This window comes from Leucoraja erinacea, chromosome 1 (genome assembly GCF_028641065.1).
Source record: "Leucoraja erinacea ecotype New England chromosome 1, Leri_hhj_1, whole genome shotgun sequence".
NCBI lineage: Eukaryota > Metazoa > Chordata > Chondrichthyes > Rajiformes > Rajidae > Leucoraja > Leucoraja erinaceus.
Genome location: NC_073377.1, coordinates 11,861,117 through 11,882,738, shown reverse-complemented (window position 1 = coordinate 11,882,738; position 21,622 = coordinate 11,861,117). Strand labels below are relative to the sequence as shown.

The following is a 21,622-nucleotide window of genomic DNA, read 5'->3' as shown; positions in this document are numbered from 1 at the left end:
AGTAAAAACTGTTTTTAAGTCTGTTTGTCCTTGTCCTTGTAGATCTGTACCGTCTGCCTGACAGCAACAGTTCAAACAGGGAGTGGGAAATGTCCTTTATAATACTCTGGGATTTTTTGATGCAGCGGGAATTGTGTAAGTCCTCCAAGGTAAGGAGAGGGCAGCCGACAATCCTCTGGGCGTTGTCAATGGCCCTCTGGAGCGCTTTCCTCTGAGCCGCTGTGCAGCTGGTGTACCATACGCATACACAGTATGTTAGGATGCTCTCAATGGAGCACCGATAAAAGGACAGCAGCAGTCTCTGATTGATGTTATTCTTCCTGAGCACCCTCAGGAAGTGCAGTCTCTGCTGGACCTTTTTCAGCAGCGCAGAGGTGTTCACGCTCCACGTCAGGTCCTCCTCAATATGGATTCCCAGGAATTGGAAATCCGCCACCCTCTCCACACAGTCCCCTCTGATAGTCAATGGTACCATGTCCGTTTTATTCTTCCTGAAGTCTATTATTATTTCCTTTGTCTTTAAGGTGTTGAGGAGCAGGTTATTTTCTCCACACCACACTGTCAGCTGCTCCGCCTCATCCCGGTAGGCGTACTCGTCCCCCCCGGAGATGAGTCCCACCACCGTAGTGTCATCTGTAAATTTGACAATAGTGTTGCTGTGGTGGGCGGGGGTGCAGTCATGTGTGTAGATGGTGTAGAGCAGGGGGCTCAGTACGCAGCCCTGTGGAGAGCCGGTACTGTGGCTGAGGGCCGTGGATGTGTGATGGCCCACTCTGACTCTCTGGCTGCGACCCGACAGGAAGCTATTTATCCACATGCAGGTGGAGTGTGGAAGTCCCAAGTCCCCCAGTTTGTCCACCAGTTTGTGGGGACGGATGGTATTAAAAGCAGAGCTGTAGTCCACAAAGAGCATCCGCACGTAGCTCCCCCGCTGTTCCAGGTGGGACAGTGCAGCATGGAGAGCTGTGGCTACAGCGTCCTCTGTAGATCTATTCGCTCTGTACGCGGACTGGTGGGGGTCAAAGCTTCGGGGCAGGAGTGATGTGATATGACCCCGGACCAGTTTTTCAAAACACTTCATCACCACTGGTGTGAGTGCGACTGGCCGGTAGTTGTTGAGGCTGGAGATGTTGTTTTTTTTGGGCAAGGGGACTATGGTGGAGGACTTCAGACAGGGTGGAACAGTGGACTGGGCCAGAGACTGGTTGAAAATCCTCGTCCAGACTCCAGCCAGCTGGTCTGCGCAGTCCTTCAACACGCGTCCAGAGACGCCGTCAGGTCCAGTTGCCTTCCTTGGATTGATGACCCGCAGCGTGCGCCTCACCTCATGCTCCTCTATCTTGAGGGTTAGGCTGATGTGGATCATGTGGTGTGTTGTGGCTGTCTCGGGTGGCTCCACTTCAAAGCGAGCAAAGAAGTGGTTCAGCTCCTCTGCCAACGAGGCGTCACCTTCAGCAGCTCCAAGGTTGGTCTTGTAGTTGGTGAGATACTGGATCCCCTGCCACACCTGCCTGCTGTTGTTACTGTCCAGGTGGTCCTCTATCTTCCTCCTGTAGTCTGATTTGGCCTCTCTGATGCCTCTCTTCAGGTTAGCTCGGGCCGTGCTGTATAAAGCCCTATCGCCAGACCGGTGTTCCTCTCTTTTAACAGCCGCTGGACCTCCCGGGTCATCCAGGGCTTCTGGTTGGGGTAGACCCGGATGCGTTTGTCCACTGTGACCGTGTCCATGCAGTTTTTAATGTAACACAGTACACTGTCTGTGAACACCTCCAGGTCCCGGTGTTCAAACACATCCCAGTTGGTCTTCAGACAGCCCTTGCTTTCTCGCTCCATCCCCTTCTCAGTTCTCCCACTAGTCTTACTGTCTCCAACTACATTCTATATTTGTCCCGCCCCCTCCCCTGATATCAGTCTGAAGAAGGGTCTCGACCCGAAATGTCACCCATTCTTTCTCTCCAGAGATGCCACCTCACCCGCTGAGTTACTCCAGCATTTTGTGTCTACCTTGGGTCCAAGTCAGCATGGATTTACGAAGGGGAAATCATGGAGTTTCATGGAGAAGGGGAAATCACGGTGTTTCAAGTCGTGACCCTTTTTCAATCCGAATATATCCGAGGAAGGGTTCCAACCCGAAACGTCACCCATCCAGGTTCGCCGGAAATGCTGCCTGACCTGCTGAGTTACTCAGGCACCTTGTGTCTTTTTTTGTAAACCAGCATAGAGGTTAACTGGTGCAGAGAAAGTGAGTGTGCGGTGGTGGCAGGAGGGCACTGGGTAGGAGACAAAAATTATTTGCAAGTCCTTACAGAAAAGCTTAACTTAAAACTATCATTCCGGTGGCAGAGAGATAGACGTACAATTTATAATTTTTACCTTGGTGGCTGGAACATAATAGATGATTGATGAAGCATAATTGATGAACCATCATCATTTATAAATAATACTAAGTAGATATGACAACTCAAAGGCTTCTTTGCACAAAACCAATTATCATGCTGTAGTATAAAATAAGGATTATTCATACCTGGATCCAGCACTGCACAGTCGGCAGGTATTTATTAGTGATCAATCTTTGGAAATCCTTCACATTGTTAATTACAGCAGTGTTGTCCTCATCCTCGTTGATCTTTAAATCTGTCATCCAAATATATAGATTATTCTAAATGGGTACAGATTCTTTCAAAATAAACTTTACTGTATATTTAAACACATAACTAGACTGATACACAAAATACAAGCAATGTAAATAATTTATTCATACAGCTTAAAAACTGGCCCTTCGGTCGCAAGACTCTGTGTCTACCATCAACATTAATTCTACCCAAATCCAAGTTCTTCATCCACCTGCCCAATTCTCAAAACCAAACCCCGAGAATATTATTCATCTGAAAAACGCCCATTTGCGAACATTGCAAAAACCTAGCTTTGCAATACAGCAGCTTATTGTTGCACTTTCAGCAGTCCATACCTGATAAGAAATATCTTTAGCATCCTTTCCCCAATTAAGCCTCACATGTCAAAATTAAATTATATTTGCCATTCCTTGGCCCACCTTCCCACATGATCAGGATCTTCATATAAATTTAGATAATCCATCCTCGGCATCTGTTGTACCACCAATGTTAACTGCAAGATCTATCTATCTACATCTATATATATATATCTATATTACTAAAAGTCTGATCTTGACCGCATTTGGCCCATTGTGGCGCAATTTCCGAGAGAACGCCGTCACCTACGGCCGTCATTTTTGGCCACCTCCCTCAGAGCCCCCCTCCGCCTTCCAGGACCAGAGGATTTTTCCCATCGATGAAATATGAGAGAGATATTAATGTTTTTACAAAATTCCCCATTCTCTCTGCTGCCCCCGCTGGCAGCAGGGGGAGGAACTATAAAACCCGGAAGTGTCGTGCCTCACTCAGTCTCTGCCAGACCCAGGAAGCGAGAGGTTCACCGCTGTCTGAGCTACGAATAACACTGAACACACATCTACTCCACGGTGAGTCCCCTCGATGCAGCTGTAAAGTGGCTGTAGCCCTTTTTAAAAAGTTTGTGTTCACAGAATGAGTTTTGGCTGTCAGGTGGCTGCAGCCCAAATGTTTGCCTCGCCTTTTGAACAAGTTTGTGTTTACAGAATGACTTTTGGTTGTCGGGTGGCTGCAGCCCAATTTTTTGCCTCGCCTTTTTTATTTTTTTTTTTATTTTATTTTTATTAGAAGTACAGTAAATTACAATACTACACAACACATATATCTTAATACATTTTTTGTACCGCTTCATTTTTTTTTGAGCTTTAAGAAAAAGGTAGAAGTAAGGAAAGTAAACATAGAAACATAGAACATAGAAATTAGGTGCAGGAGTAGGCCATTCGGCCCTTCGAGCCTGCACCGCCATTTAATATGATCATGGCTGATCATCCAACTCAGTATCCCGTACCTGCCTTCTCTCCATACCCTCTGATCCCCTTGGCCACAAGGGCCACATCTAACTCCCTCTTAAATATAGCCAATGAACTGGCCTCAACTACCCTCTGTGGCAGAGAGTTCCAGAGATTCACCACTCTCTGTGTGAAAAAAGTTCTCCTCATCTCGGTTTTAAAGGATTTCCCCCTTATCCTTAAGCTGTGACCCCTTGTCCTGGACTCCCCCAACATCGGGAACATTCTTCCTGCATCTAGCCTGTCCAACCCCTTAAGAATTTTGTAAGTTTCTATAAGATCCCCTCTCAATCTCCTAAATTCCAGAGAGTACAAACCAAGTCTATCCAGTTTTTCTTCATAAGACAGTCCTGACATCCCAGGAATCAGTCTGGTGAACCTTCTCTGCACTCCCTCTATGGCAATAATGTCCTTCCTCAGATTTGGAGACCAAAACTGCACGCAATACTCCAGGTGTGGTCTCACCAAGACCCTATACAACTGCAGTAGAACCTCCCTGCTCCTATACTCAAATCCTCTTGCTATGAAAGCCAACATGCCATTCGCTTTCTTTACTGCCTGCTGCACCTGCATGCCTACCTTCAATGACTGGTGTACCATGACACCCAGGTCTCGCTGCATCTCCCCCTTTCCCAATCGGCCACCGTTTAGATAATAATCTGCTTTCCCGTTTTTGCCACCAAAATGGATAACCTCACATTTATCCACATTAAACTGCATCTGCCAAACATTTGCCCACTCACCCAGCCTATCCAAGTCACCTTGCAGTCTCCTAGCATCCTCCTCACACCTAACACTGCCCCCCAGCTTAGTGTCATCCGCAAACTTGGAGATATTGCCTTCAATTCCCTCATCCAGATCATTAATATATATTGTAAATAGCTGGGGTCCCAGTACTGAGCCTTGCGGTACCCCACTAGTCACTGCCTGCCATTGTGAATAGGACCCGTTTACTCCTACTCTTTGCTTCCTGTTTGCCAGCCAGTTCTCTATCCACATCAATACTGAACCCCCAATGCCACGTGCTTTAAGTTTGTATAGTAATCTCTTATGTGGGACCTTGTCGAAAGCCTTCTGGAAGTCCAGATACACCACATCCACCGATTCTCCCCTATCCACGCTACTAGTTACATCCTCGAAAAATTCTATAAGATTTGTCAGACATGATTTACCTTTCGTAAATCCATGCTGACTCTGTCCAATGATTTCACCACTTTCCAAATGTGCTGCTATCCCATCTTTAATAACTGACTCTAGCAGTTTCCCCTCTACCGACGTTAGGCTAACTGGTCTGTAATTCCCCGTTTTCTCTCTCCCTCCCTTCTTAAAGAGTGGGGTTACGTTTGCTACCCGCCAATCTTCAGGAACTACTCCAGAATTTAAGATAATACTGAGACCAACTCTTATCTGCCTGCACAAAGTCCATACCCCTCCATTCCCTGTATATCCATGTGCCAATCCAAAAGTCTAAAGAAAGTGCGCGAGAGTCGTGAAGTGCAAGAGTGTTGGGAAAAGAAAGCCCCTTAGAAAAGAAGTTAGAGAAGGAAGTAAAGTGAGAAAATAGATCCTAGAAAAGAAAGAAAGAGAAAATAGGAACAATCGCTCTATTATAACATTAAACTCCGCAGAAAGGGGACTACCAACCAAGTCTGTTTTTGTTGTTTTACCTCCCGTTACCAGGTCCTGATACCACTTATTTATTTATTTGTTTATTTAAATTACTATTGCACCTCATACTTGTAATAGGTCCAGAAACATAGACCACGTCTTTTGGAATTGGTCTGCTTTACCTGCTAAGAGGAATCTCATCTCTTCCAGATGTAATGTTTCAAACATATTTGATATCCACATTTTTATTGTTGGTGTGGGCGCATTTTTCCAGAATTTAAGTATAAGCTTTTTTCCCATTATTAGCCCGTAATTAAATAAATTCTTCTGAAACACGTTTAGTTCAGGGTTACCTTCCGATATTCCGAAGATAATCCATTCTGGTTTTGGTACCAGTTTTATTTTGATCAATTTTGAAAAAATATCAAATATTTCATACCAGAATTTTTGGATTTTTGTACAAAAAACAAGAGTGCCCTATGGTAGCTTCTTGACACAGGCATTTATCACAGATTGGTGAAACATTAGGGAAGATTTTATTTAATTTAGTTTTTGAATAATATAATCTATGTAATGTTTTAAATTGGATGAGCGTATGTCGTACGTTGATCGAACATTTATGCACCTGTAGTAAATGATTATCCCAGGTCTCTTTTGAGATTTTTATAGCTAATTCTTGTTCCCAATCTTTTCTAATTCCATCTGTTGTGGGCATTTCTATGTTTAAAATGATATTATATAGGTACGATATTAAATTAGCTGATTCCGCCTTTGTCTTCATTGCTTCATCCAATAAGTCGGAAGGCATATTATGATAGTCTTTTGTGTGTTTTTTCAGATAATCACAAATTTGAAGATATTTAAAATATTGGTTATTTTTCAAATTATATTTCAGTTGTAGTTGTTGAAATGATAGTAAATTCCCCAATTCATACAGATCTTCGAGCGTTTTGATTCCCATTCTTTCCCATTGTATAAATGATTTGTCTATGATTGATGGTTTAAACGATGGATTATTGACTATTGGTATTAAAAGAGATAGGTTTCTTAATTTTAAATTCTGTTTTATTTGTTTCCATGTTCTTATTGTGTTATGTATAATTGGATTTTTATTATAATTTTTATTATTCAAATTTATTGGTGAGAGGATGGTCGCTCCTATATTACTCGGGGAGCAGTCCCCTTTTTCCATTACCATCCAGTCCGCCTGCTGTGCAGAATTGTCCAGCAGGTGAATCATATTTTTAATATTTACTGCCCAATTATAATACATAAAATTAGGGAGCGCTAGACCCCCCAGTTCTTTTCGTTTATTAAGGTGTGCTATTTGTATTCTATGGGATTTATAATCCCATATAAAATTTGTAATGTCTGAGTCCAATTTTTTGAAAAACGTTTTTGGGAGATATATAGGTATTGATTGAAATAGGTGTAGGATTTGTGGTAAGAAAATCATTTTAATAGCATTTATTCTGCCTATTAAGGACATCGGAAGTGTTTTCCAGAATTTAATCAGATTATTCAATTTCTTGAGTAAGGGATTATAATTGGCTTTAAACATATCCTGGTAATTTCTAGTAATTTCAATTCCCAAATATTTGAATTTTTCTGTAGCTATTTTAAAGGGAAATTTCCGGAGATGTGTTGAGTCTTTTGGTTTTATCGACATAATTTCACTTGTGTTCCAATTTATTCTATATCCCGAAAAGGATCCAAAGTCCTCAATTAAATTTAATATGCCTCACCTTTTTAACAAGTTTGTGTTCACAAAATGAATTTTGGTTGTCAGGTGGCTGCAGCCCAATTGTTTGCCTCGCCTTGGCTTTTAAAATCGATGCAACAGTTGGCTTCCAGCCCAAGAATCCATTCGGGCCACAATGTCTATACTTGCCCTCTGGAAACCAGTACCTTCGGCCCACAACACCCATACTAGCACAACAGACAGCCCCCCCCCCGCCACTGGCGAGCAATATTGGAATTGGTGGAGAGGTGGAATGTTGCGTTGGTGATCAGCCCTCTCATGTGATGCTGGGACCCAACGGGTCCCACATAGTCTAGTCTATCTATCTATCTATATTTAAAACTCTGGCTACCGCCTGCCTGCCGGCTACCTGACGGCCAGTTTTCTGCCTTTGATTCGTTGCTACGCTGACACCAGACGCAAAATTGCCGAGATTTTTTCCATTTCGGTAGAAATGTTACTTTTCATTCCAAGTATCCACTCCTGATTAAATTTTGTCGTGTTTATGTACACATTTTAAATAAAATCCATCACCCCACCCCCCCCCCCCCAGATGGACTGTCCCTACCCCTCCCCCCTTCCACTCTCCCTCCCCACTATTTCCCCTCTCCCTCCACACTCTTCCCCCTCCCTCCCCTACCCCATCTCCCTCCCCCCCCCTCCCCACACCTCTCTCCCCCTCCCCCATCCATCCCTCTCTCCCCCTCTCCATCCCTCTCTCTCCCCCCCCATCCCTCTCTCCTCCCCTTCTCCATCTCCCTCTCCTCACCACTCTACTCCTCCCCCCTCCTCCTCCTCCCCCCCCCATCACTCTCTCACCCCCCCCCCTTCCCCCTCTCTCCTCCACCCCTCCTTCTTCCCCCACCCCTTTCCCTCTCCCCCACACTCTTCCCCCTCTACCATCTACCCCATCTCCTCGCCTCCCTTCCCCTCACCTCTCCCCACCCCCCCCACTCCCCTCCCCCCCCCCATCCCATCCCCCCCTCTCCTCACCCCTCTCCCTCTCCCTCTCCTCACCCCTCTCCCTCTCCTCCCACCCCCATCCCACTCCCCCACCCCTCTCCCTCCCCTCCCTCCCCCCCCCCCCCCTTCTCTCCCCACCCCATCCCTCTCTCTCCCCCACCCCCCCTTCCCTCTATACCCCCCCCCCCTCTGTCCCTCTTCCATCACTCCCCCTACCCCTCTCCCCACTCTTCCACACTCTCTCTCCCCCCCCCCCCCCTCCCCTATCTCTCCCCACTCTTTCCCCTCTCCCCCCCTCTCCCCCCCCTCCCCTCTCTCTCTCCCACCCCACACACCTCTCTCCCCATCCCCCCTCTCTCACACCATACCCCGCTCTCCTTTCCCTCACAAATCTCTCCCGTTTCCTCCTACTCTTCTCTTCTCTCCCCTCTTCTCATACTCCCCTCTCCCCACCCCGTCTCCTTCTCCCCCCCTACCCCCACCTGTGTGTTTGGGGGGTGGTTAGTGTGGGTGTGATGCCGCTGCCCCCCCCCCCCCCCCCCACCCACCCCCCGCAAACGCCGTTGGGGAAACAGACCCAACGGGTCTGCACTTGGTCTGGTAATTACTAAAACTCTTGTCTTGTTTGGACGTCTGTCTGTCTGCGTGTGTGCGTGTGATCTCAAGGAACTACGCCAAAATGGTACAGAATAGCGCAAAAATGTTTGCACCACCTCACTAACCTTTGTCCCGTGGTCATTCCTATATAGTTTTGAACACATTGATGTTATATTTCACAAGAAATTTTACATTTTTAAACTTAAAGTCAACATTTTAGAAAAATAGCTTCACCCTCCAGCTATATCTACAGCTATAACTTCACAACGCTCCATTGTTCGAATCTGGGCACAGTCAGTCCTGTCAGGCTGCCAGCACAAGAAATTTTACATTTTTAAAACTCAGCTATGACCACAATGCTACATTGTTGCAATCTCGGCACACTCAGTCCAGCCTGGCTGCCAGCACTACAAAGTGCTGTTGCTATCATTTTTTCTTTATTCCTGGCAGCATGGAGCGAGGGTGTCCAGTAAAAGTCACAGTACACTGAATTTTGAATAAGGCGAACTGAGCAGCCCTCGCACAGTTGGGGGCTATGGGTGAATGGTGGAATATTACGTTGGGTGGAACGGGTTGCGTTGGGGAAACGGGTCAGTGGTGTGGAATATTGCCTTGGGGAACGGGTTGTGTTGGGGGACCAAGCTTCCTGTTGGGGAAACGGGTGAGTGGTGAAATATTGCCTTGGGGAACGGGTTGCGTTGAGGACTAGGCCTCCTGTGGGGCTATGGGTGAGTGGTATAATATTGCATTGGGGGACCAGGCCTCCGTGTGAAAGGGATCCAATGGATCCCAGTTGATCTAGTATCTATATACTTTTAAAACTCTGTATGTGTGTGGGTGTACGGGATTTTGCCTTTGAAACGCATCACCTTGAAAACCAGATGCGGAGATTTTTACAATTTCGGTTGGGATTTATCTTATGTTCCTTGGTCAATTATTTCCCCAGATTTTGAATTAAATTGTTCACAAAACTCACTTTAAAAAAAATAAAATCGCCGCTTGACCTGGGGGAGCGTCAATGTTGCCCCCCCCCCACGTGGGGTTGATTGATTGGCTCCAACCGCCTCGGCCTCTCCCTCCCCCAGTTCCGGGCCACTCAGCCCTTCCATCCCACAGCCCGCACCTCAAGTACAACTTTTTCGCCGAATTGGTGGAGAAAACATCGAGGTCCTGCGGAAGTAAGGAGGGAGAGTGGGGGGGATTGAGAGAGAGGAGAGAGAGGGAGGGGAAAGTGGGGGAGGTAGGGAGTGGGGGATAGAGAGAGATGCGGGCAGTGGAGGAAGTGAGGAGGGAGAATGGTGGGGTGGATTGGGGGGAGGTGAGGAGTGGGGGATAGAGGGAGAGGAGGGGAAAGGGGTTATGGAGGGAGGGAGGATAGGGGAAAGGAGAGGGAGGGAGAGGTGAGGGAGGGAGTGGAGGGGAGGAGGAGGAGAGGGGAAAGAAGGAGGGTGAAGAGGAGGGGGAGGGAGTGCTGGGGGATGAGGGGAAAAGGAGGATGGGGTAGGAAGAGGGATGGTGAGGTAATGGAGGAGAGAGAAAGAGAGAGGAGGGGAGGGAGGGGTGAGGGGAGGATGCAGAGGAGGGTTGGTGGAGGGTGGGGAGAGGGAAGATAATGAAGGAGGGGAATAGGGGACTGAAGGGGGCGAATGAGATGCGTTCACATTGATCTTATATTTTACAAGTTCTTGCCATTTTGAACTTTAAAAACATCAGCCGTGCCTGAGCAGTTAGGGGCTATGGGTGAGTGGTGGAATATTGTGTTTGGTCCAGTTACAATATCTACAGTCATCAAAATTGTTAATGAACATACGAGGGGCAACTGGAAGTTTTTTTTTTAAACTGTAGGGATATAGATATAGATCTATAATATAGATCATAATATGAAACTGTGGGGTACGTTTTTCATGCAAAAGGAGTTAGTTTGAGGCAAGTATTATCGCAATATTCAGACAGGGGCATGGATAGGACAGGTTTAGAGGGATATGGGCCAAATATAGGCAGGTGAGTGGTGTAGATAGGAAATAAGAGTTAGTCTTGGCGTCATGTTTGGCATGTACATTGTGGGCCGATGGTCCTGTTCCTGTGAAGTAGTGTTGTTCTTTCTGTAACCAGCAGCACCAAATCTGCATCAACCCCTGTGACACTACACTGGTTACAGGCCTCCAATCGGAAAAAAACAACCCTCCACAACTACTCTGCCTCCCTCCTTGAAGCCATTTGGCAAACTCACCTTGGACCACACACCTAGCCCAGAGCCTCATCCCCTTCCTCTCACTCTGCACTGTGGAGTCATGGTTCTGGCCATAGCCTTACTTGCTTTCTAGATACATAATTCACAGTTCACACAAATGAGTGAACCACATGCCAGACAATCAGAATTTCTGGATGGATGCCAGATCAATTTCATGATCAATAATGCAATAAATGGTGTCCTGTACTTACCCGTATTAATTTCTAAGTCAAGAGAATATTTATGGGAAAGAAGCCCATAATTTCTGATCATTTCTTCATTGTCTTCAAAATTTTCACTTTCATCGTCTTCATTTTGACTGAAGTTGTCTAGCTCTTCATCCAATTGCTGCTCTTCAGGAGCTGTGTTCGCCAGAGGCTGTGGGGAAAGGTCTTTACTGCTGCAAGGCTGCTCATCATCAATATGATTGCTGGCCCATTGGTGGTCAACTCTCTGCCTGCTGGTTGTAGAGCTGCCATTTGCTGTTTTATCAGGCGAGTCTTGGTTGCACTGAGAGCCTTCATCACTAAAAGTGAACTCAGAGAGACTGGGGAGTAGTAATTTGAAGCATGCCTCCATTTCTGCCAGAGAGTTCTCAATTTCTTCTGACATCTCTGTTTTGGCGGAAAATACAAGGTAAAACAACAGACAATAGCAACTCACAGAAATACATTACAAGATTAAACATTATCAAATCAGATCACAAAAATAAACCAGTTTGCAAAAAAAATGGCTGAAAACCAATCACCAAAAATATTGAGCACAGGTTATGCAACCCATTGAGTCTGTGCTCGATCCAAGAACAATATAGTTCATGCCACATTTCCATTTTTTTTCACAGCCCTGCGAAGATCAGATAAATTCCCAATGTAATAATCAAGAACTAGTTACCTGTAGTTTTGGCACAATAGACTGAAGCATACGCCAGTCGGCAGTAGGATTATGGCGCATTACATACTAAATGTACTGAAACCTTTTATTTCCACATTTATTTTCTTGGCATGAATTTGTTTTTTCACAAGCAAGTTTGATTTAACGCAACAGAAAATAAATTAATAGCACACCTTTCATTTCCTCTTCCACTCGCTTCACCCTCATTTTATTAATGTTCTCCAGCCTTTTCGATCTCTCTTCCTCACGTTTTCGCTCAGCTTGAGTTCTAGCCCGAATATCTTGAAAATCCACCTGTATGTGTACGAGACAAAATGTTTAATTCATTGCCTATCCAATATTACCCTTGAGAAGGTGGTGGTCACTAATTCCACAATGCAGCTGAGGAAAAGAGAAAAAAAAACAGGATTTAGCTTTTACAACAATGAAGGAATAAAATGTGTTTCCATCTTCGGGAAGAACTCAGCGATAGCGGCAATTCAGTATGCCTGCTGCTTTTATTGCCCTTGGTGGTACAGGTCATTTGTCTGGTAGGGTGACGCCATAATGGATTAGTTTCACAGATATCATCTGCTACAGACATAGCCAAGGTGGAACGGGAATTAACATCTAGAGTGATGTTAGAGTGCCAATCATGCAAGCTGCTTTGTCCAAGATAGGGTCAAGCTTCATGAGTGTTATTGGAGCTGCTCTCATCCAGAAAGTGGATGGTATTCCATTATGTTTCTCATGTAGATGGTGGAAGTACATTGGTGTGTCAAGAGGTCGGTCATTCACTGCTGGATATCCAGCCTCTGAACTACTCTTGTAGCCACTGCAGAGTATACAACCCCATTCCATTTTTTGGCTAACTGTAATCCTAAGGTTGTTGTTGTTGGGGGATTCAGAAATGGGTCATGCCATCAAATATCTAGGACATAAACACACTCAATGTTAGGGATAGCACCAAAAAATTGAAAATAGCAGATAGGCTGCAGTGATTCATAACAACATCACACCACCACCTCCTCATTGACAATTATGGACGCGTTTTGCCAGTGATACCCAAATTCCTTGTGGCTCTCCAGGTCAGTACGTTGACAATCCTCTCTCAAAAACACTGAGAATTCATCCCCCATTTTGTCCTTCTGCTTCCTATTTTAAAGACATGCACCAATTCCTAAATATTTAAAGGACTTATGCAGGGATTTATCAATAGGAGGCAAAAAGTACTCACCTTCTTAATCTGTTTCAGGAAATGATAACCCAGTGAGAGTTTTTTGTAACCATCTCCATATTTGTCTTGCCACTCCTGGACAGTTTTAATTGCCATTTCCTTTAATTTTTGAGCTGCTTCTTTTGGTGGAGGCAGAGGCTGTTCATAATCGGTTTCTACCGTCAACTCCAAGAATTCCTGAAAGTTTGAAATAAGTAGCAACCGAAACTGATGTGAGCGCATAAAGAGTTCATTTGCTATTTGGAAAGCGGATAGGCGGATCTCTGCATGCTCTTGGTTTAGCTGTCTCATAATTAAGTGGTACGCGTGCTTGACATACTCCTCAGATAACCTGTAAAATGTAAATACATTTTAATTATGTGTCCTGTAAAATGTAAATACATTTTAATTATGTGTCCTGTAAAATGTAAATACATTTTAATTATGTGAAGAAAGCGAATGGCATGTTTGCCTTCACAACAACAGGAGTTGAGTATAGGAGCAAAGAGGTCCTTCTGCAGTTGTAAAGGGCCCTAGTGAGACCACACCTGAAGTATAGTATGCAGCTTTGGTCTCCATATTTGAGGAAGGGCATTCTTGCTATTGAGGGAGTGCTATTGAGAGAGACCTATTGTCTATTGTCCTGGGATTGAAGGCAGAAGTCAGAGAAGGAGTGGGATGGGGAATTAAAGTGACAGGTAAATAGAAATTCAGGGACGTTTTGCAGAGTGAATGGGAAGTGTTCTTCGAAGTGGTCCTCCAAACTAAGTTTAGATTTTCTTATGTGGCAGACAACATATCAATCACCAAATATGAAACACTAAATTGGAAGCAGTGCATACAAATTGCTGTTTCACATGAGAAGAATTATTTGGGCCCCTGGACAGGGGGAAGATGAAAGACGCAATTTCCTTCTTCAAAATTAGTGCATTGCACTCAATGCTCGCAATGTGTTCTTCTGGAGAAACTAAACAGATTAGGTAACCTGTTACTTTAATTATTTGTCCACTGCTATTCTGACCTCTCTCCTCTCTGCTTTTAACCTATTTTCCTTTTACGATGCCCAATATAGGGGTTGAGTAGTGTCTCAGCATGTTTCTGAAGTTAAAAGCAGCCCTCAGCACACTTATTGAATTTAATAATTTCAGATAACCACTATTTTTCGCTCTATCCACAGATGTAACTATACCATGTTCAATGCATTTCCTTTTATGTCTGCAACTGTCAGTTTTTATAGTGATTGTTACCGTGGCATCAAAGCAAAGGAAACATATTGAAATGTAGAGGAGTATGACATTCTCTCAGTTTTGTCCAGCCCTCACCCTTCTCTACAACAAAACACAATCATTCTCACTTTGACTTCTGTTGATGGGTCCTTGAATTCTCTGCCTCAGAGGGGGGTGGAGGCTAGTTCTCTGGATACTTTCGAGAGAGCTAGATAGGGCTCTTAAAGATAGCAGAGTCAGGGGATATGGGGAGAAGGCAGGAACAGGGTACTGATTGGGGATGATCAGCCATGATCACATTGAATGGCAGTGCTGGCTCGAAGGGCCAAATAACCTATTGTCTATTGATCCAAAACGTTGACTGTTTCTCTCTCAACCAATGATTCTTGCTCCAATGAATATGTCCATTTCATAATTGTTTCAGATTCCCAGCCTCTGCAGCTTTTTTTTGTTCCATTTATTAAACAAGGTCTGCTCAAAAATATACAATTGTAGCAGGTATGTAAAAGAACCAGGAATGAAGGCGAGGAGCCAGGCAAATTCTGTAGAGGCTTTAATGAGCACAGCACACTACTCTCCGCTTCAGTGAGAGACTGATGACTGGTCTCGTGCCAAAAATCCCAGCTCTTATCTTCGCAGCGGGGAGCCGCTCCCGGATCTGTCCATGAGGTGCTGAGGGGGATGAACCAGAGAGTGGCCTACTCTCCAGGAACCCCCACACAATCATGTTATATTGTGAACAAAATATTATTTCATCAAATACAATTTCTTGACCAAGAATACAATCCAATTTATTCCAATACGAGTCCAACTAACTAATCGAAGATCTGAAACAGTGTCATCCTCTTGTCACCTTCCTTCACAAGAAAGTGTTGTGCATGACCTTGTCCAGAATTCGTTCAAAGCACTTATTGAACTGCAATTATTCTGTATAGTGCTGGTCACCAAACTACAGGGGGGGGGATGACATAGAAGAGATTCACCAGGACGTTATCTGCTATGAAGGGCTGTAGTTATAAGTAATTGGATAGGATGGACATACATGCACGGGAATGTAGGAGGCTGTTGGGTGATCATATGTAGGTTTACAAAATTATGAAGGGCGCAGATGGAATGGTCTGAATCTTTTTCCCAGACCAGGTCAGTCAGAAACAAGAAGGCACATTTATGGTGAGAAATAGTCATACAGCATAGAAACAGGCTCCTTCACCCGATTCATCCAATGCCAACCAAAATCTCCCACGCTAGTGTAATTCCCCCCCCCCATTTGACCCATATTCTTCAAAACCTTTCCTATTATGTACCTGTCGAAATGTACTTTAAAGGAAACCCGAAGGAAACATTTTCCATTACAGAGATCGGTTATTACATGGAGCAAGTCGTTAGTGGTTTAAGAAGGAACTGCAGATGCTGGAAAATCGAAGGTAGACAGAAATGCTGGAGAAACTCAGCGGGTGAGGCAGCATCTATGGAGCGAAGGAAATAGGCAACGTTGCGGGTCAAGACCCTACTTCAGACTGATGTGAGGATGGGGGGGGGGGGGGGGCGGGAAGAAGAAAGGAAGTGGAGACAGTGGGCTGAGGGAGAGCTGAGAAGGGGATGGAGAGGAGAAAGTAGGGACTACCTGAAATTAGAGAAGTCAATGTTCATACCGCTGGGGTGCAAACTGCGCAAGCAAAATATGAGGTGCTGCTCCTCCAATTTATGGTGGTCCTCACTCTGGCCATGGAGGAGGCCCAGGACAGAAAGGTCAGATTCAGAATGGGAGGGGGAGTTGAAGTGCTGAGCCACCGTGAGATCACGTTGCGAACCAAGCAGAGGTGCTGGACGAAGCGATCGCCAAGCCTATGCTTGGTCTCACCGATGTAGAGCAGCTGACAACTAGAGCAGCGGATGCAATAGATGAGTTTGGAGGAGGTGCAGGTGAACCTCTGCACCTGGAAAGACTGCTTGGGTCCTTGAATGGAGTCAAGGGGGGAGGTAAAGCGACAAGTGTAGCATTTCCTGCGGTTGCAAGGGAAAGCGCCCGGAAAGGGAGTGGTTCGGGTGGGAAGGGACAAATTAACCAGGGTGTTACGGAGGGAGCGGTCTCTGCGGAAAGCAGGCAGGGGAGGAGATGGGAAGATGAGGCAAGTGGTGGGATCATGTTGGAAGTGGCGAAAATGTCAGAGACGTCAGTAGTGGTAGTTGAGGCAGATATTATTACAATGGTTAAAAGGCATTTAGATAGGAAAGGAATAGAACCCCTTACAGACAATGGGATAAGCATAGATAGACATCAAAGTTCGCATGGATGAGGTCAAGTCAAATCAAGTTTATTTGTGACATACACATACAAGATGTGCTGTGAAATGAAAGTGGCAATGCCTGCAGATTGTGCAAAAACTACAGAACAGAATAGAACAGAATCAGTTCTATTGTGGACCGCAAACGACTGTTTTGCACTCTACTTTTACATGATTCTATGACTTGATACGTAGACATTCAGGAATTTATGGTGCAATAAAATTACAGGCACAATTCTGTAACCTCCAATCTACTCATTCAAAAAACAATATATTTTAGCAATATCCAACTCCATACTTGCAGATTTTCTTCAGTTCCCTCATCTTATCTGGATTTAGCACTTGCTGTCCTGAGGTGGTGAGATCTTCCACCAGCTGAGAAAGCTTCTCATCCGGCCCAACTTCCATTCCTGCAAAGCAGTAAGAACACAATATGTACATACATTGTGAATTCAATCACTCCTAAAGTTATATGTTTATAGCAACTGGGTCCAGGTTTAAGAGCCCTATCTACCTCTCTTGAATGTATCCAGAGAACCCGCCTCCACCGCCCTCCGAGGCAGAGAATTCCGCAAACTCACAACTCTCTGAGAGAAAAAGTGTTTCCTCGTCCCCATTCTAAATGGCTTACCCCTTATTCTTAAACTGTGGCCCCTGGTTCTGGACTGCCCCAACATCGGGAACATGTTTCCTGCCTCCAGCATGTCCAAACCCTTAATAATCTTATATGTTTCAATAAGATCCCCTCTCATCCTTCTAAATTCCAGAGTATACAAGGCCATTCACTCAGCATATGACAGTCCCGCTATCCCGGGAATCAACGCTGCACTTCCTCAATTGCAAAAATGTCCTTCCTCAAATTTTCAGACCAAAACTGCACACAATACTCCAGGTGTGGTCTCACTAGGGCCCTGTATAACTGCAGGAGGACCTCTTTGCTCCTATACTCAACTCTTCTTGTTATGAAGGCCAACATACCTTTCGCTTTCTTCACTGCTTGCTGTACCTGCATGCTTGCTTTCATTCTGATGACAAGGACCCCCCAGATCCCAATATACTTCCCTTTTTTCCAAATAGACACCATTTAGATAATAATCTGCCTTCCTGTTCTTGTTACCAAAGTGGATAACATCACATTTATCCACATTAATGTTTTTGAAGGGGGCGCTGTTCTGGCGGCAGCCATGACAGCAGTCGCGTCAGTCCTTTCAATTTTTTTTTGTCTCGTTTTTAAAGTGTGTATTTGAGTCTAGTTTTTTTATTATTTTTGTTTGTGGGTGGTGGTGTGGGGGGTGGGGAGGGGTGGGGGGAACCGTTTCGGCCGCCCTCCTACATGGAGAGGCGACTTTTTCCCTGTCTGGTCCCCGATGTCTACCATCAAGGATCGGCGAGGCCTTTCCCGGAGACGTGCCCGGGGCTTCAGCGGCAGGCGCAGCGTGGACTAGGCGTGGAGCGGGTGAGCCCTCGCTGGGGCTCGCGGGAGGGGAGTGCTCCGTTTCACTGGCCCGGGGCAGCCGGCAGCCTGAAGTCGCAGCCTGAAGCCGCGGAGAGCTCCAGCTGTGCGGCGTCTACAGCCCGGGATATCGTGGGGGACCCGGGGGAAGCTGAAGCCGCCATTGCCTTCGGAATTCTACCGGGAAGGCAGGACTATGGTGGGGCTGGCTGCGACCCGACAGTCTACGGTGCTTCTGGCGGCGGCAGGGACCTCAACCGCTGGCCTGCGACACAACGGGAGCTCGCAGGTCCTTGGTGGGAGACCGTTTTTCGGAGCTCCCGCAATGACAACTTCTCCCGCTGCCATCGCGGCGTTTAAAGGACTTGGAGCGGGGCCTTATATCGCCCGGCGCGGCTGAAATGATTTTTAAATTATGTAATGCACTTTGGGGTCAATGAAAATGACCAAATGTGGGCTTATATTATTAAACTGCATTGTGTGTGGCAGCTCGATACAGTCCGTCCGTCTTTGTCTCGTTAAATGTATGTCTGGACTCAGTTTTTATTATTTTTTCTTTAGAAGAACAATATGTGGGGGGTGGGGATAACCGACTTTGCCTCCTCCCTGTACGGGGACCCGACTTTTTCCCTGTCTGGTCTCCGATGTCGTTGGGCCTAACATCATGGAGCCGGCAGCGGCCACCGGCCGGGATCAACGTGAGGGGTCCAGTCGCGGAGCCTGTGGACCTGATATCACGGAGCTGGCCGTCTTCGGAATGGGAAGAGCTATGGTGGTGCATGGCTGCGACCCGACTTCGGAGGCTCCGGCAGCAGGCCCAGTGGACAGGAACATCGGGAGCTCGCAGGTCCTTGGTGGGAGACCGCTTTTCGGAGCTCCCGCAATGACAACTTCTCCCGCTGCCATCGCGGCGTTTAAAGGACTTGGAGCGGGGCCTTATATCGCCCGGCGCGGCTGAAATGGCCACGGGACTTTCCATTGCCCACCGGGGGCTTTAATATTGTGAGCCGATAACATCATTGGACTGCTGGACCACGGGAGAAGAACAAAGGGAAGAGATAAGACTTTGCCTTCCACACAGTTCACATGTGGAGATCCCTGTGATGGATGTTTATGTGTCTTAGGTCTTTTTTTTGTAATGTAAGACAGAAAATTTTTGTTAAACCAAGCTGTTTGAATGACTTGTATTCCATTCCCTTCATCTAAATCCATTCACCCTGCATATATAGCATCCTCCTCAATAGCCAGCGTGTCCCTGCAAATTTGTAGTCTTGTAATCCCTTCATCTAAATCATTAATATATATTGTAAATAGCTGCGGTCCCAGTAGTCACTGCCTGGCATTCTGAAAGGGACCCGTTTGTGGAAGGGGCAATCACTTTGTGTTTGCAAAGATTTGAAAGAGAGGTGTGGGTGGTTAAGAGGGATGGTGTGTGCAATAGTTGCATCAGATTGGAGGTTATCATAAATGGCAGAGAGTGATCTGTTAAATGTGGAGACGCATGGGATGAAAGTCAGATCCTGGTCCAGATGTAGGATAGGGGGAAACGGATTAATATCAGGAGAATAGATAGGGTGAATGCACATTCTTTTACCCAGGGTAGGAGAATCAAGGACCAGAGGCCATCGGTTTAAGGTGAGAGGGGACAGATTTAATAGGAACCTGAGAGGCAACTTTTTCCATAGGTGGTGGGCATATGGAATGGGCTGCCGGTAGAGCTAGTTGAGGCATACAATAACAACATTTAAAAGACACTTGCACAGGCACGGACAGGTTGGCCCGTTCCTGTGCTGTATGCCTCTGTGACTCTAACTCCGTAAATCAGTGGGGTGGGAGATTGCAACCATCACGTGCTCCGCCCTGTTTCAACGAATGCAATCAACCTGGCGTGCACAATCAAGTAAGATCAAATAGAACAAGTTATCCTACAACTTTAGGCAGTTACGGTGGTGCAGCTGTAGAGTTGCTGCCTTACAGCAAAATGCAGTGCCAGAGACCCGAGTTCGATCCCAACTACGGGTGCTGTCTGTATGGAGTTTGTACGTTTTCCCCGTGATCTGCGTGGGTTTTCTCCGAGATCTTCGGTTTCCTCCCACACTCCAAAGACGTACAGGTTTGTAGGTTAATTGGCTTGATAAAATGTAAAACAATTGTCTAGCGCCGAGTGATGCTCTAACTAGAGCTTTTCAGCGTACTACATCCAGATCCAGGATTGTGCCATACGAAGTAAAGGGCCTGTCCCACTGTACGAGGTAATTCAAGAGTTCTCCTAAGTTTTCCCCTGATTCGAACTCAGAAAATGTCTGTAGCGAGTCCGTAGGATTTCGTGGATGTCTCATAGCGGCTCGTACGAATAAAAAGTAACAATTTTTTTCAATCACAAGTATTTTTTTACTCGTGGACATTTTTCAGTGTTGAAAAAACGTCACTAGTTTACCGGATTTCCCGAGTACCTACCGTTACTCGTACGAGCCGCTACGAGACATCCACGAACTCCTACGGATCCGCTACGGACATTCTCCGAGCTCGAATCAGGGGAAAACTCGGGAGAACTCTTGAATTACCTCGTACAGTGGGACAGGCCCTTAAGTCAGGTACCATCCCTTGAGAGAATGTGACATCAAGAGCCTTGTCAAATTCAATTTTGGTGGACTGAAAAGTAAGATGTATTGGAAAAATGTCCTGTAATGTGATTTTGTCACGATTTTAAAATTCCCACCCCTCATGTTCCAAGACCTCTATGAATGACCCAAACCCACCCAAGTTGTAACTTTCCCCATCTACCCCAGAACAGAGTTCCTCCGCCACCCCCACTCCCTTCAACCAAAATACATATATCCAACATTCAAAAGCCACGAGCTCTAGAATTTCCCCCATTAACTACTCGAAAAGCTTCTTAAAACTTACCGTTTTAATCATGTAGTTGACCCGCTGAGTTACTCCAGTATTTTGTATCTATCTTCGGTGCAAACCAGCACCTGCAGTTCATTCCGCACCAACTGTCCTGGAGTTGTTTGAAGAAGGGTCTCGACCCGAAACTTCACCTATTCCTTCCTCCACACAGACGCTGCCAGTCCCGCTGAGTTACTCCAGGATTTTGTGTCTGCCTTCTGCGTAAACCAGCATCTGCAGTTCCTTTTCTGCACAACTACTGTCCGAGAGTTAAATTGGGTTGAGATCAGTTTAGTTCGATGACACTGCTGTGAAGTAAAGCAAGCGCCTTGGGACCTTTGGACACGTTACCGGGGATTAGGTGAAAGGTCTGTATGTGGGGCTATAATGAGGATGAGTGCGGTCAGCGGGTTGTTCGTGGTCACCGCGCGCGTGTGCGCGTGTGTGTGGGAGGGGGCACAGCGACGGTTGGGCCGGAGACGCTTCTCCAACGGCCCGCCCGCCCGCCGCGCGGAGAGATCAACCGCGTCACCAAGCCCAGCATACACACACGCGGCTGAATGGCAGCGACTGTGGCCAATCAGAATCAAGTGTTCCTCACGGA

General features: G+C 46.0%; 1 protein-coding gene across 1 annotated transcript in view; it reads right to left on the bottom strand.

The window, feature by feature from the left end:
- The window catches only part of uvssa (UV-stimulated scaffold protein A), a 111,368-nt gene extending 89,850 nt beyond the window's left edge, over positions 1-21,518 (bottom strand). Inside the window, exons 1-6 of the mRNA XM_055652007.1 lie at positions 21,034-21,518; positions 16,972-17,083; positions 13,184-13,514; positions 12,141-12,261; positions 11,289-11,690; positions 2,525-2,634 (exon numbers count right to left, since the gene is read on the bottom strand). Coding sequence (XP_055507982.1) covers positions 2,525-2,634; positions 11,289-11,690; positions 12,141-12,261; positions 13,184-13,514; positions 16,972-17,081 — 1,074 coding nt within the window. The 5' untranslated portion in view covers positions 17,082-17,083; positions 21,034-21,518. The remainder of the gene's footprint in view (positions 1-2,524; positions 2,635-11,288; positions 11,691-12,140; positions 12,262-13,183; positions 13,515-16,971; positions 17,084-21,033) is intronic.
- Positions 21,519-21,622: the final 104 nt, after the last annotated feature.